The sequence below is a fragment of the Trachemys scripta genome, chromosome 9, assembly GCF_013100865.1.
Source record: "Trachemys scripta elegans isolate TJP31775 chromosome 9, CAS_Tse_1.0, whole genome shotgun sequence".
In the NCBI taxonomy this organism is placed as follows: domain Eukaryota; kingdom Metazoa; phylum Chordata; order Testudines; family Emydidae; genus Trachemys; species Trachemys scripta.
Genome location: NC_048306.1, coordinates 88,621,905 through 88,637,882, shown reverse-complemented (window position 1 = coordinate 88,637,882; position 15,978 = coordinate 88,621,905). Strand labels below are relative to the sequence as shown.

The 15,978-nt window shown below is 43.3% G+C and overlaps 1 protein-coding gene across 13 annotated transcripts in view; it reads left to right on the top strand.

Annotated features, from left to right (window-relative positions):
* The window catches only part of TNIK (TRAF2 and NCK interacting kinase), a 299,369-nt gene that overhangs the window by 238,370 nt on the left and 45,021 nt on the right, over positions 1–15,978 (top strand). For 12 of the 13 annotated variants that reach the window (XM_034782240.1, XM_034782236.1, XM_034782229.1 and 9 more), the window contains 3 exons: positions 9,586–9,750; positions 11,734–11,973; positions 14,892–14,998. In XM_034782240.1, the coding sequence (XP_034638131.1) occupies positions 9,586–9,750; positions 11,734–11,973; positions 14,892–14,998 (512 nt within the window). The remainder of the gene's footprint in view (positions 1–9,585; positions 9,751–11,733; positions 11,974–14,891; positions 14,999–15,978) is intronic. The other variant, XM_034782241.1, reaches the window with a different exon arrangement.

The window sequence follows — 15,978 nt, the reverse complement described above, 5'->3', positions numbered from 1 at the left end:
GTTTTAATAGTATAATTTTGTAATTCTACTCCCAGGTACAGCAACGATATCTTAATAACTCGCCTGTTCTCCCAGCTAAGCAGAATCACTCATCTGTTGCCAGACACTTGGCACCCTTCATTACTGGCAAAGATGTAGCACCACAATCCAACATTAAGCCTTCTTCTAATCTTTCCAAGTCACAACCCTCAGCTAAACCAAATCTGCAATACCTACAAGCATTAGATCCTCGGCAAGTGAACCCATTAGTCTCTGCTAAGCCAAGACATGTTCCGCCAATTATTATGATTTCTAAACCAAGATCCCAGGTACAGCAACGCACCCAGAAGGGAGAAGAAGCCATCTGGACACGTTCTCAAATTAGACTTGGGCATCAAGAGCGATCAAAAAAGAATGATGGTGTGATATCCCTCAAAGGGTCTCGCTCTCAAGGATGTAGTCCGGTTAGGAAATCAGGATTGGAGGTGACGTGTGTTTCTTCTCCTCATGTTTCAAAAGGAATAAATTCACATTTGCCTAGTAACGGAGTGAAAATGGACTTTAAAGAACATAATGGAGACAGGGGAAGAAAATTTGCTCCCTCACTCATGCCTACAAGTCCCTTATTTCCCTCAAGAAGCACTCCATCATTAAACAATATTGACTCGATGTGTGATCACCTAGACCTAAGTGCTTCTAGCCCAGAACACATTTTAAGAAAAATGAAGACTCAAGCCCTTCATAAGAAGCTCCATGCTTCCTTTGAAAGTATCCCAGGACTCCTGCCATCTACAGGGATCCATCGTACACAAATGCAACAGAAAATAGGAAGAAGCATGGATCAGCTTCCCCTTCCATCTCTTGGTCTTTCTCCACAATGTTCTCATTGGAATGGAGTCATTTTGGCTCCTTTGTCTTCTCGCTCCCGTTCATCTTCTGTGGACTTACTTTCCTTTCCCCTTAATTCCAATCTGATTCAGGCTTCTGAAGTTGGCAGGGGCAATGCTCCAAATAGCATGTCTTCACAGGTAGCCCCAGGATCATTCTCTAATTCTTCCTATTGTTCTCCCAAGCTTTCTCCTCAAGTATGTAATGGAAAAAGTTTTGTAAATTTGCCTGTGATCAAGACATTCCTGTCATCGAGCACTCCTGATCTGAGAGATGTCAGACAACTTAACTCTGAGCTGCCTCTGGTGGGTGATATCTTCCCAAACTTCAGTGGGCTTAGCGCTTCCTTAGCTTTGTAAAAATCAGGGCTGTCTATTGGGTTTTTGCTGTGGTGGAAATGTGTGGCAGCAAGCAGGGAAACGGGATGAAATTCCATCTTTAATAGCACAGCTTTAAATAAACTTTTCTAAATTCCAAACATGCCTCTGGCATTTTACTATCTTCAGTTCTGTCTATAAAAAGGTTCTTAAAGTCAAGACTGAATACGTTGTCTCTTGGTTGGGATGAGGGAGAACAGTGCTAGATTTGGTCATCAGTTCCAGTGCAAGGGCCTAATTCTGTCACTCTTACTCATGGTGAGTAATATCTGATTCCTTGAGTCACCCCATTTCTTGGTACGTAAGGTACGACACAGCATGAGTAAGGGCAGCAGAATTTGGCCCTAAGCCTTTTGCTGAAATACATACTATAGGAAAGGATGTATCAGAGGGGTAGCCGTGTTACCTGTATCCACAAAAACAACGAGGAGTTTGGTGGCACCTTAAAGACTAACAGATTTATTTGTTTATAGGGAAGGAGTGATTTACTGTCAAAATTTCATAGAGTTAATCATTAATTTATCTATATAATCAGGTCAATTTTCTAATGAAAGGAAAAAATACTATGAAGTTGTTTTGGAATACAATGAACTAGAGTGCACATTTTAGGCCTTCAGAAAATATACACACATAGATAGCTCAATATAGATATACCGGTAAATAATATCAGTATTTACAAAATTTTCATTAGCACCTCTCAGCATTTTGTATTTAAGGGATAGGTTGTGCAACCCAAACTCTCTCAGCACTTACACTAGTACACTTACTTCATTAGGAGTTACTTTTATGGAGTGAGTAACATGATCATGGATGGTACAATCTAGCTGTAAATAGTCTAAATCTTCCATTTTTTGTGGACATAAAAACAGAGGTTCCCCTCCTAACCGTACTTTCAAATCATACAGCACATGTTTGTTGCTATCACATGCCAATCTCCTTTATTATGGTAGCTGGCTGCTTTGAACCACTGGTCACCAGTGCTCACAGTTTTTCGCCCTAGGTTCATTAGGTTGTGTCCTGACAGACTCCATTTTTGGTTCTCAAGCTAGTCTGTGCTGGTGCTTGTTGCGGTTCTGGCTGCCAGTTTTTGGCCATGCTAGAAATTATACAAATTGCATGGACATATTGCACTGAAGCTTTTCTGGATTGGTACTGACAGTCCTCTACTTTCTCCGGGATCATTCTTGGGTTAAAATCAGCAGTTTTAATGAGTCCAGAGTCATATCTTCACAGCCAGACATTTACCCACTTTTGATCTTGTTCCCTTCGCATTTCTTTCTCAGCTGGGGTTTATTAGAAGCAAAGTGATAACTGCTTTTAGCTACGGGCGTAAAATCTTTCCAAATGCCATATGGCTCATTCCTTGTTGTTTATATTATTTATAAAGAGCAATAGGTATAAAATATTAATAAAAAACAGAAAATGAAATTCCTGCAGTAAGTATTAGTCTAAAGAGAGACAATTCAGATGGGAGAGAGACGTGGATGTTCAAGGATCTTCACAAAATGGTGGTTCCCTGTAGGAACTTATAAAGTGTCCAAAATACTTTATGTGCAGGGTCTGAGTAGTACCTATCCAAAATTATGATTATTTTACCCCTGTATATCCTTTTCATGTGTAAAATTACTGTTTCAGCTAGAAAGGACCCAAAAGGCCCGGGGTCAGCAGGATTAATTCTTGAGCAGAGGTTTCTGCTCCGTATATCTCCCCACACCTACCAGGTTCTGGGGCAAAAGGGTAGGTTTGAGATTCAAACTGGAGCCTTGAGGTAGCAGTACACAGAGTTGCTGTGTCAGTGGATCATTCTTGGTGGTTTGGGAAGGTACCATTCCTGGATTTAATGCTGTACATTTTTGGCAGCAAGCTTCTAGGGAATTTTTTCATGATATTGGTTGGCACACAAAAATTCTCCCCACATCTGTGGTGTTTAGATACTGCTTGTATTATTAGAACTGGGAGCACTGGCTGTTGGGAGTCTGAAAGAACAGGAAACAGGAAGGGGGGGAGGAGTTGAGGACGCTGAGTGAGAGTTACAGAGGGTGCAGCAGCAGCTTGGTAACGAGGTTTCCACTGTAAAAATAAAGTTCTGTTGAAGTTTGTTAGTACCTTGCCTGGTTGATACAACAACATCATGGCCTCCCTGCTAGTCTTTCACACTGCCAGTGGTGCCAATTTGGATATTTCTTGAGGGGGCAAATTCTGGTCTCCACTGTCCCCCCTCCCACGCCACAACCGGCCCCCACCCCCATCCCATTCCCCACTCATCACCTCCCCCAACAACCATCGGTCTCCTCAGCTGAGGAGTCTCCTCTCTCTCACTTACACAGTGTACAAGCCAGTGCTGCCAGGGGTGGAGTTCTCAGCAGATTCTCCTGTGCTCTGCCATATAGGAACAGACTCCCCGTGACGCACCATTTGGCCCAGAGCCACTGGGCCAAATATGAGGGTACATCTGCTCTAAAAATCTGGGTGTGTGATTCCCAGCTCATGTAGAAATACTTGCACTAGCTCACTAAAAATAGCAGTGTAACTGTGGTAGCGTGGGCAGCAAGAAGCAGCAACATGGGCCAGTCATACTGAGTACACACCTGCCTGAACCCTGTGGGTATATACTCAACATGGCTAGCCCATGCCACCGCTTGTTGCTGCCCATGCTACCACAGGTGCACTACTATTTTTAGTAGTATGTCTATGCCAGCTGGGAATCACCCCCCGCCCTCCCAACTCTTCGTGGAGAGAGACCCTAAGTGGCATTGTGACCCCATGCACCAGGTCACAGCGCCATTCACTAAAATTTGGCCTGGTTACCCTTCCACGTGTACCAGGGGGCAGCCGGGTCAAATTTCAGCCTTGTGACCATGCAGCTGAAGTGAAGCTCTGGCAGCAGCCATACTGATTTAGTACAAGGCCACTGCTTACAAGGGGTTGGGCAAGGGTCTCCTGGCTCTGTGACCTATGGAATTTTGAGCAAATGCAAAAACCTGGGGGAGGAGGGGTCATTTACTCCCCTAACTGGCACCAATGCACTGCTCATTCATGTATTTAGACCTGTTTTCCCTGACTCGCCAGTCTTTGCACGTGCTTGCTTCTTCATGGTCTCTCTTCAAGATACAGAGCGGGCGCAGACAGTATTACCAAGTCTGCAGCCATAGAGGGTGTCCAAGTCTTGGGTGGCCCCATCAATGCTAGGGTGAAATTTACTGCCTGGTATGGAGAATGAATGTCTTCATGTGCTTAGAGTTCAGTGGTGGTGATCATTGGAGTCCCCTTAGGGAACTAGAATGTAACACCTCTATTCCAGCCCTGACTAGAGCATAGTCTGGGTTCTTCCTTCCTACAGCCTCACAGGAAACCTTCATCCAATAGTCCTCCAATGCCCCACCACCCACACACACACCAGTTCTCTACACATGCCCATTCTACTCCCTTTTCCTGTGGCACTGAGGGCTTGACTTCACTTGCAGTGTCAGCTTGAAGCATGACTCAAATATTGCCCGTAACCCAGCTCCCATCCACACCCACAGATCTCTGTGGAATTAAATTGGGCCTCAAACTCCAACTAGCTGGCCTGTCAGGGGGATGGTCTAGAGCATGGATGCTGCTGAGGAGTAAGCTAATAATGCAGTGGAGATGCAGCTTCTGCCCATGCCTCCACAGCCTTGGTCTACTGTATCAATGGACTTCATTGTGGAACTGCCATGCTTATAGGGACACTCAGTAATCCAGGTTGTTGCCGACCTCTTAACAAAAATGGCGAACTTCATCCCACACTATACTGTTCTTACTGCACAGGAGATGGCTTGGCCCTTCTTGGGAAATGTATTTCACTACTGATGGGCATTTTATCAGACTGGGGTCCTCAGTTCATCTCCCAGTTCTGGCAGAAATTGAGTTCATCCACCTATCACCTGCAGATTAAAGGGCAAGCAGAGTGTCATCAAATCCTGGAGCAGTAACTCTGCTCCTTTTTGAGTTCTCACCAGGATAACTGTCTTCCTCTGCTGTGCTACACAGAATTCACATATAGCAATGCAATCCATGCCACGACCCAACACAGCCAGTTATTTGCAAACGATGGCTTTCACCCGTGCTTACACCAAGACTTAGCCATGAGCTCCCCAGAATTGGCTATTGTTGATTTAGCCTCCCATCTACACCGGGTGCGTTGGCAGCGGAAGGAACACTTGCAGTCCACCAAAAAAGCCTATAAACACCATGCAGATTAAGACCGTCAGGCTGTCTCTAATCTGGCCATAGGGGACAAGGTGTGGCAGTCTTCCCAGAAGCTGGCCTGAAGTAGGCTGCCTGATTGGTTGGAAGAGTCAGCAGATCAACTCTTAAGCCCAGCAGCAGTTCTTCGGTTGCTTGAAGCATTCGCCCACAGCTGCGATCGCTCCTGTGCTTGCTTGTTCCAGCCCTGCTCCTGCCTTGCCTCACTCCAGGTAACCTGGTCCTGACCCTTGGCTCTGATTTCTGACTTGGGCTCTGGCATCTGGCCTCTGACTCCAGCTCTGACCTTGGGCTCCTACTCCTGGCTGTTGACACATGCTCTAACCACTAAACCTGATTCCTACTCTGCCCATTGAGGACAACCACCTGCATCCTGGTCTCTGATACATACCTCCCCATTACATTACTCTGCCACCTATTCCTCCACATTAGCTGTGAAATATTCTATAATTGGCTGCATATTTTCATTTGGCACTCTGTCAATGAGCTCCAGAAGTTGGCTGGGGGACTCCAGTTTCATCATTGTTGGCTGCTGTAGTTAGTGCCTGAGCTTGAATAATAGGCAGATTTCCTGGAACTCCTTTGAGGCAGATTGAAATGAGGCCGTCACTGACTGGACTGTATCCCAGTATTTATGCAGATGCATCCTTGTTCAGAAGAAATGCTGTTTCTCTCTCAGCTATCCCTTCTGTCCTTGTGTACGCGGCTAAGTCCTCTCTGCAGGAGTTTATAAACTGACCTCAAAACTGCCACTGAAAGTGTATGCAGAAGGGGAAAGTGTAGTTGTTCTGTTGGGACCTTTAGACATGCTAGCTGGTCATTCATGATCTAAAAAACTCTTCACAGACCTTACATTCTTAGGAGAAAGATTGCCTAAAGGACATGGTCTATTTCCTAATTTTGTGTTTGCCATATTAGTCTCTCTAAGAGCCCCAACTTCAGAGTGAATGGTTCATTTATACCAACTTAAGGGCTCTTTGAAGAATTTTATGATCCATTTTTTACTTGAAGATTTAATGATTATTCCTTCTACATATACACATACAATGTTCGTTATTTTAGAAGCTGATTTCCAACACAAGCTTATGCACCCACTAATTTGCTCTTTTGTACAATCTGATTTCAATAACACATGCATTGCATTTATATCTGGATTGGCTGAAACGATTGTATTTCCATCTGGATGAGCTGAAAGCAATTGAATTTTTTTTCATTTCTGAATTAGCAACACACCTGTTGTTCACAATGGAAGACTAGGTGCTAGATTTATTAATTCCAGAACAAAACAAACCACCTTCTTGCTGCCATGTTCATTGTTTCTTTCAAATCTAACGAAAGCACTCCCGGTGTTATTTCAGTATTGAAGGTAAGGACATTTCTTTCAGTGGGAATGCACTGCAGACCATTTGCGCTGGGATATTAACCCTTAGAGCTTCTCTTCTTCAGATGCATCTGCTGGAAACATCCTCTTGAAGCTTTATTTTCCCTTTCAGATTAAAAAGGACACGTGTGAAATGTGTGAAATATAAATTGTCTATTGATGTCTTGAAAATTCATTTACCATATTGTCTGCCTGGTAACTTGGATTCCTCAAGCCAATCACTAGCCTAATATATTTGAAGGAGGAGGGTGTTTTTGCATGCCTTGGTCCTCAATTGCCTATTGCTGTTTTTATGGGTCTTTCTCATCTTTCAGGGGTTGGAACTGCCACTGTGATATTTCCTGATCATATGATCAATTTATGGTCTCAGATTTTGCAAACACAGCAGTCAAATGACTGCTGTTGTAACATGTTGCAAAAATACATATTCTTGTCTAATTATAATCTCTTGCGGTAATGCCAGGTTCTGCCTGCAGTAAGCTTTGGCAGGGTTGGGGAACTGCTTTCAAGGCAAGTGTAAAACTGTCTGTAACCTGTATAGCCATTTTGAAAGGGTTGTTCAAATCAAACATTGTGCATTTCAAATACACAATGAAACAAAAGTTGGGTTTGGTCTGGCTAACAGTTGCGAAACTATCACTGAACTGCATTTGGAGAGACTCCAAACAAACAGTTCAGTTTAGGCTCTGGGGAAGGGATAGGCTGTTGGGTTTCGCATGAGTTTGATTCTGTTAAAATTGAAAACGGACTTTTATATTGGGGAAGACATTTGTATGTAGAGGGCCAAGTTCTCTGTGGGTGTGGGTGTCGGCTGGTACAGCTCCACTGACTTTAAACAACCTGCGTTCTCAATTTGGCAAAAAATGGAGTGGGGCCAGTTCAGAATTTGGATGCTTATTCATGAGGCAGAATGGTGCTCCATTGGCATCTATGACAGACTCAGACCAGTGCGGTATAGGAGTCTGGTAGAGGGCAAATATACTGGTCACTGGATGAGTAGTTTTCTGTTCCCTGAGTGACCAGAGCAGGGGCTGCACTAGAGTAATCAGGAACCTGCTAGAACCAGTTAAGGCAGGCAGGCTAATTAGGACACCTGGAGCCAATTAAGAAGAAGCTGCTAGAATCAATTAAGGCAGGCTAATCAGGGCACCTGGGTTTTAAAAGGAGCTCACTTCAGTTTGTGGTGGGAGTGTAAGGAGCTGGGAGCAAGAAGTGCAAGGAGCTGAGAGTGTGTGCTGCTGGAGGACTGAGGAGCACAAGCATTATCAGACACCAGGAGGAAGGTGTTTGGAGGAGGCCATGGGGAAGTAGCCCAGGGAGTTGTAGCTGTCATGCAGCTGTTACAGGAGGCACTATAGACAGCTGCAGTCCACAGGGCCCTGGGCTGGAACCCGGAGTAGAGGGCAGGCCCAGGTTCCCCCCAAACCTCCCAATTGACCTGGATGGTGGGTTCTTCCAGAGGGGAAGGTCTCTGGGCTGTTCCCCAACCCACATGGTGAATCTCTGAGGCAAGAAAATCTGCCAATAAGCGCAGGATCCACCAAGATAGAGGAGGAACTTTGTCACACATCACATTGGCCAAGCTCAGAACTTCTACCCAACAAGGGACATGAGCCAAATGAGACTCAAGTATAAAGTGGCAGACAAAGGACTAATGGCTTTTGGGAAGATCCTTTTTTATCTTATTATTATTATTATTATTATTATTTATTTTACCTCTCCTGAGAACAGCACCACTATGCTTCCCGCTAATATTGCCTACAATGTTGAGAGTTTTCTTCTGCTGCCTCCAGACTGTCCAGCAGCTCTACTCTGTGCTCTGCTTGTGCTACAAAAAGCAACTGGGGGCTGAAAGGTAGACCCCGGAGAGGGGAAGGAGTCTAAAGAGAGAAAGGAAAAGAAGAGTAAGAGAGGTAAAAGAAAGGTGGCGAAGAGAAGTAGACCGAGGGATGGAGAAAACTGGAGCATGGAAGCAGCACAAGAGAGAAAGTAGATGAGAAAGGGAAAACACGAGAGATGTAGGAAATCTGTCCTGCCAGAAATAGAGCCCCTAGTCAGTGTTGAGGAGCTGGTGCCTTCAGACGAACCAGACAGTGGGAAGAGCAGGAGAAAAGAATCAACTGACTAGACCAAAATACGGAAAGGACAGAAAGAAGGGAGAAGTGCACACATTACATTTTCTCTAGATTGGTTTTATTTAAAGGCGGATCTCCCTTGCCAGGCTTCTTTTTTTGGCACCTTTTCTTTTGTACCTCTTCTTCCCCCACCCACCCTCTCAGCGTGTCGTCTTTCTTTCCATCTTTCTTTCTGACTCAGCTGCAATGCCCATTCCTGTCTATAGTTTCCTGCTGGGTGTGCTCTGTTGCAACCCACCGGGAGGCTAGGCAGCTTCTAGCATCCCCCATCCCACTCCCAGCCTCCTTTTGTCTGGAGCTCCAAAATTACTGCTTCTGAAATTGCCACTTTTCACCCCATGGATCTGCATTGATAGCAAGGAAATGCAGAAAAGGGAACATGGTTTAAACATTTTCCTTTTCAAGTTTTCCCTAGTATGGAAGTCCTTATTGAATCCAAGCATCTGGTGCGTAGTGTTAATGGGTATGAAAGAGGTGCATGAAACAATGTACTGATTAGAAATACAGGAAAATGGCTATACAGGTGACTTGGGTGTAGAATTGCGGGGAAGTGAAGCAACTTGTGTTCATTGATTCTCCTGTTGTGTTGCCTCAGGTAGAGGAACGTTCTCGACTCAACCGGCAAAGCTCCCCAGCAATGCCTCACAAAGTGGCTAACAGGATATCTGATCCAAACCTGCCTCCTCGTTCAGAGTCCTTTAGCATTAGTGGCGTGCAGCCAGCTCGGACACCACCCATGCTCAGACCAGTGGATCCACAGGTATGGTGCTTTGGTCCTAGGTCCCTGCAAGTTTAATTACACTAGGAGGCTGGTGGTTCTGGTAAGAGAACCACAACATTTGTGGATTAAAAGGAAAGAATTTCTCAACACCTGGGTTTCTCAGGTCTAGATTTGTTTGTGAATAAGAGCAGCATCTGCATTTACACTAGATGGAATAAAAATAAAAGGATTACAGCTCTCATGCTGCCAAGTACGATCATTAGTTGAAGACAAGGTTGTGTTCTTTCTTCTCCCCTCCATAGTGTAACAGCACTGGTAGGTACGTTATGATGTTTCTTTCCTTCCTTTGAAGCATCAGGTATTGGCTGCTGTTGGAGACAAGTTGAAGGACTTTGGTGAACCATTGGTCTGCTCCAGTATGACAGTTCCTTTGTTTCTGTTGGGACACTTTTCCCAAAGTGAAACCACCTGGTACAGTAGGCCTACTATGGCTCGATGCTTAGGGTTATCAGAAAAAGATTTTGCTTCTTTTTCTTCAAAAAAATTTTTTAAACATTCAGTTAACATCAATCACAATCATACATCTGGAAAAGCCCGACCCCAAGATCCAAAAATACACTTTCACAAGACATCATAAGGCTGTAGAGACTGGGCCCAGAAATGCAGGCACAACTCCTGTGGTGTGAGGGCTCCAAGAGTGTGTCTGCTGCCAGCACTGGATATAAAATCTTTGCCCCAAGTTTGTATGTGGTTTCTACAGGAAAATCCACAAATTAACTGAACTTCATCCACATGGTATCTGCCTCTGCTACAGTCTTTAGTACCACCTGGTGAATCAGCAGTGCGATGTGAACTTTAACCTGCTATGTGAGGAAGGCCTTGCAGCATTTTATTTTTTTCAGATGGAGTCCAGAATTAAACAAACAATAAACATCCCATCTCACCTTAGTCTTTTAACTGACAGAAATTAAATATACTTCACCTGCCTCCTTTAAAAGTTTCCAAACCTTATGCTTTTTTTATAAAGTGACTGGCATTCATTGTCAAACAGTTTCATATATAGACTTTTTCCATTACTAAGATGTTATTGAAAGACTTTATCATTTCACGCACAAAACCCCATATAAATACTTGTGTAAATTTGTTATTTACACTGGTAATAGAAGATGCCATTTTATGCTGTATCAAAGGAGCCCTTGGCTAAATCCCTCCAGATCTTGTAAGTGTGAAGGGGTTTAGCAAGGGCATTTGCACTTTTATAAGGTTTTTGGGAAGCAGCATTGACCTGATGTAACCTAAGTATTCTCCGATGGATGAGGTACAAGTGCCATCCTAACTGTAGCGCTCCTAAGGCTTGCAAGAGAGAGAATCCTTAGGGCTATTGGACAGGATACTATTGGACTGTGGAGGTTCACACCATTATTGCTTTTTTGTTGTTGTTTTTTAAAGCCATCAGTGCTTCAGACTTCCTGGAGACTGAAGCTGTTTCTTCACATGTATTTTTTCCGTCATTTTTTCTTTATTTTTTTTATTAAAAACCCTAGGAAATTTCATACCAAAATCATCAGGGTAATGTTAAAGTTGCATGGCTAAGAACTTAAAAAAACAGGAATGCCAAGTTAGGGTTTCTAATGCAACCTTCATTGTGCTTCCTTGTATATTTGAGGTTATAGAAAAAATACATGACATATGTATATTGTATTATTTGAGAAATAATATGTGATCATGCATATAAAGACTATTGTCATGCATATGCAAAAGTAGTCCGAGTAAAGGTTACATGTGCAACCCTAACTTTGGCATTTCCTGACTTTAGAATGCTGAACTATGCAACCTTAATGTTCTTTTAAGAAAGTTTTCATATGGAGTTTGTATAAGAAGCCAGAAAGGTCTGAAACCAAAACACAGTGCAGATTTCAAATCAAGGTTTTTTTTTTTTAAAATACATTAGAACTATTGAGATTTTTTAAATTTTTTTTTAAACATTTTATGCTGATGGTTTTGTTTTGACTTGGTGCTTAGATTCCACATCTGGTCAGTGTGAAATCCCAAGGAACCTCCTTGTCTGGCTCTCAGTCACTGCACGAACAACCCACAAAGGGAATGGCTGGGTTTCAGGAGGCTCTGACGGTGACCTCTCACCGCACTGAGATGCCAAGGCAGAACTCGGACCCCACCTCAGAAAACCCTCCTCTCCCCCCTCGCATTGAAAAGTTTGATCGAAGTTCTTGGTTACGACAGGAGGAGGACGTTCCACCAAAGGTAACATTTGTATTGCTCCTAACTTCGAAAGCTTGAAAGAGGCAATCTCAGAGCTCATCCCCTCAGCACTGCTCAGCGCTGCAATGCAGGGGACAGAATTTTGGGGCTTCTTTCTGAACCGGTGGAGTTCACATTCTGTTAAATTCAGGGACTGGTCCTGTGCAGTGCAGAGCATCTCCTGTGTAGTGCTAAGCCCGAGGGTGCTCACGACTTTAGAGATGTTCAGCAGTTTGCAGGTTTGGCCCTCAGCTGGTATGCAGTTTTTTTCTTATTACCACTATATGTGTAAGTCTTGTGATATACTGCAAAGAAAATTCTCAAGCCCAGGTTGAATCCAGAACAAATCAACATCTATTCTCCCTTGGGAAAAAAATGTTTTCTAATTAAATTGAATTATTTAGGAACATAAAATTTGTCATACTCAGACCTTTGGTCCTTCTAGTTCAGTGTCCTGCCTCCAGTTGTAATCAATACCTGATGGAAGATTTGTAAGGGCTCCACAGCTTTATACCTTCAATGACATTACGGCAGCATCTGGCAGTACCTCTTTAATTAAGGCTCTTCTATTACACTATTTCAACTGCATTGTTCATAAGCTTTTTTGCAAGGGGTTGGGGGTGGGGGAATGAATTATAACTTTGCTGTTAAAAATTTTCCTGAAATGAAATCAGCTCTCGGCTCAGGAGCATATATACAAAGAAAAAGGTATTGTAAATTGGTTAGAGACATTGAAGTAAACAGTATTTTTCCATGATTTAAATGCAGTTTTGCTGTGCTCCAGCAAATAAGCAACTTGCATTTTAAAATAAAGTACACCTCTACCCCGAGATAACGCTGTCCTCGGGAGCCAAAAAATCTTGCCGCGTTATAGGTGAAACCGCGTTATATTGAACTTGCTTTGATCCGCCCGAGTGCGCAGCTCCACCCCCCTGGAGCGCTGCTTTACCACGTTATATCCGAGTTCGTGTTATATCGGGTTGCGTTATATCGGGGTAGAGGTGTATCTGTATGGGAGCCATCATGTATTGTGTCAGCACATAATACTGTTTACACTTTTGGCTACCATCTTATTGAGAGGCTCCATTAGCGCTTACCTCAGGGGAGAGTAAGCTGGCAGTAATCTTTAAATATGATAATTCTTTGGTGAAAACACGTCTCTTGATGCTAATTCTCTGACCAGGTACCATGCAGTGTCTCGCCTTTCCTTACTAACGTGATTCAGAAGATGTCAGCTGCCCAACTCTGGCAACATCTGCTCCCCTCCAATGTTTTTGGAATTCAATCAGTTGAGATTCAGACCTGGCACAGGAGAGTAATAGTGGCTGTTGCATGTTCTACTCAGCATAATGGACAAGGGTGGGCTGCCTGATCATCCTATCAGTGTCCTTCAATACTACTGCAATTGGGAAGTGCTGCCGACTCTTCTGGAGGACTTGGCAGGGATGGATAGGAGTTGCTTTGAATTGTCTTCATTCATTGTCTACCGAAAGATTAAGAAGGGTAATTGCTGTCCTCCAAGAGTTCTCACTTGCAGAGTCTCTTAAGGACAGTCTTATCGGCCCTCTGTTCAAACAGTATGTGAGAATATTGTTAGAGCTTGTGAGATAGGCCACAGTGTCTGCTATATGCTATTGATACCCATTTCTTTTCGCTGAGCCAGGGCAAGCTGTTTCCTTGGTTACCTAGTATTTGCTGGAGACATTACTGGGACATGGATAAAAGCTAACAGCCTTTTGGTTGTCATACCTGATTGGATAATAGGCCTTTGTGGTCCAGTGCCTTGTGTCTGACAGTTTTCAAAACCAGATGCTCTAGAAGAAGGTGCAAGAAGCTCAAAAAAGACAATTAGGGAATAATCTATCCATGGAGGAGGTTTCTTCTTAATCTAACCACTTATTGCTTGGTATGCCCTGAAACATGAAGACTTCTCTCTTTCTTAGCCTAAAATATTTTTTTAACTATCAAACATAATTGAGGATCTTCCCATTATCAATACAATGACTAATCCTTTTTTAAATCCTACTAAGCTTCTGCCTCATCTTGTGGCAGGGAGTTCCACAGGTAAGCAATGACCTTAGTTCTTATCATAGGGCCGAAGTATTGCATAACATCCTCTATGATACTGATGTGTAAAAGGCGCACAGAGAGCTCTAAATTACAGTGGAGTGAGTCAAGGTCAAGGTTCCAGCCTTGTGTAAAAAGGTGCTGAGTCCAGAAGCCCTTATTTGCTATGGAATGTTGTTTGTTCTGGGATATCTGAGGTGATCCATCCTAATTTGAACATCTGGTTTTCAGTGACGTCTGGCTTTCAGCTAATTGTACAGCTGAAATTACTGAGGCCAAAAAGTCATGTGACTTGATCAAGGTAGTTGAATGGCTCAGCCTGGATTCCACACAGGGACCTTCCGTCTTCCCATCCCTTGTCTTTGACCACTAGGCAGCATTACCTCTATGGTATTATTACAATGTAATTTATTTTTACCTGAACTCTAAAAGCTGCTACATTGAGCTTGCTGATTAGTCCAGATTTTAGGACTGTTCTGTTTTGAATCCGTTTTTTGTTAAATTTGGTGTATACCTAATGTTTTATGTAAATCTCACTGCTTGATATTAACACCTACTTTTTTTTTAGACTTCAGGCGACTGTACTGTCAGAAATGGCCCTGCCTTACGAGGGATAAAATAAATGACTTTTCAGGTCTTTCCTGTCTCAGACATCTATGATTCTTTGTACGTGCCAAGAACTTTGTGTTTTATAACTGCTGTAAATATTTCATATCTCTCAGTGGAAAAGTAATTACACATCCAGCTGGAAAACATGCCAAAACCTGATCTTCCCCCAAATGCATGAAGAGAATATCCAAGATCAATTGTACAGTCCTAATAGCTTTGACTCTTTTTTTCAAATTTTCTTTCAGGTGCCTCAGCGAACAACTTCCATATCCCCAGCGCTAGCTAGAAAGAACTCCCCTGGGAATGGCACTGCGTTGGGAGCTAGATTAGGATCACAGCCCATCAGAGCAAGGTACGGAAGGCCACGTGGGAAAGGGAGAAAAATATTAATGAATCCGTCTCTTAGTTTTATAATTTTCTTCCTAGTGCCCTGGTTTGTGAGCTTCACAAAGGAAGCGGGGACACTGGGTCATGAGCCAATGCCCACTGAATTCAATGGATGGATTACCACAATCTATGTACTGCATTTGGGGGAAGCAGAGAGTTTGATCATAACAAACAAACACCAAACCAATGATATTAGTCCCCAGACTGGCCCCCATTGGAATCAATGGCAAAATTCCTAGGATCCAGTCCTTAGTCGTCTTGTCAATAAATCTAGTCAAAATTTAAAAAATAATTAAAGCACTCTCTGCTCTCTTTTACATGGATTTACTGATAAACTACAATCGCTTTGCATCTCCACCATAGCTCGATGATGTATGAGATTTGCATTAATTAGAATTGTACAGCGTCACCAAAGGCTGTGAACATTTGGACTCTGGGACTCCTAATATTATCTGTGCAAAATCTTACTGTGCAAAATCCTACTGAGTTGAAATTTAGACTTTGCAAGATTTCTAGCTGGATGCAGAAGATGCTCTGGACTCTCAGCTACTGCTATTGACTTGATTGGGAATTTTGCCATAACTCTAGGGGAAGCAGGATTTGCTCTTCTCAGCTCCTTCCTGCTGCACACTGAGGGTCAAATTCAGTGATGCTGAGGGGTGAGCAGAGCTGGTCAGAGATACGTTCTCCAATATTCCTGCTAGCCAGAACAGGACTCCATCAATAGTGCAGGGGACTGCAGGGGGAGGACTGTGCATTGTTGCTGTCCAATAAGGGTTTGATCTGGCTTAAATTCAAGTCAAGGACAAAATTCCCATTATGGTAAATGGTTCCTATAGAAACAGTGTGTGTCCCTGGCTAGCATGTGCCGCTGACATCAAGTAGTTGGGGACTAGACAGTTCCCTTAACCCAGGTTGGCCTATTAACCATTCCTACACCTAGCA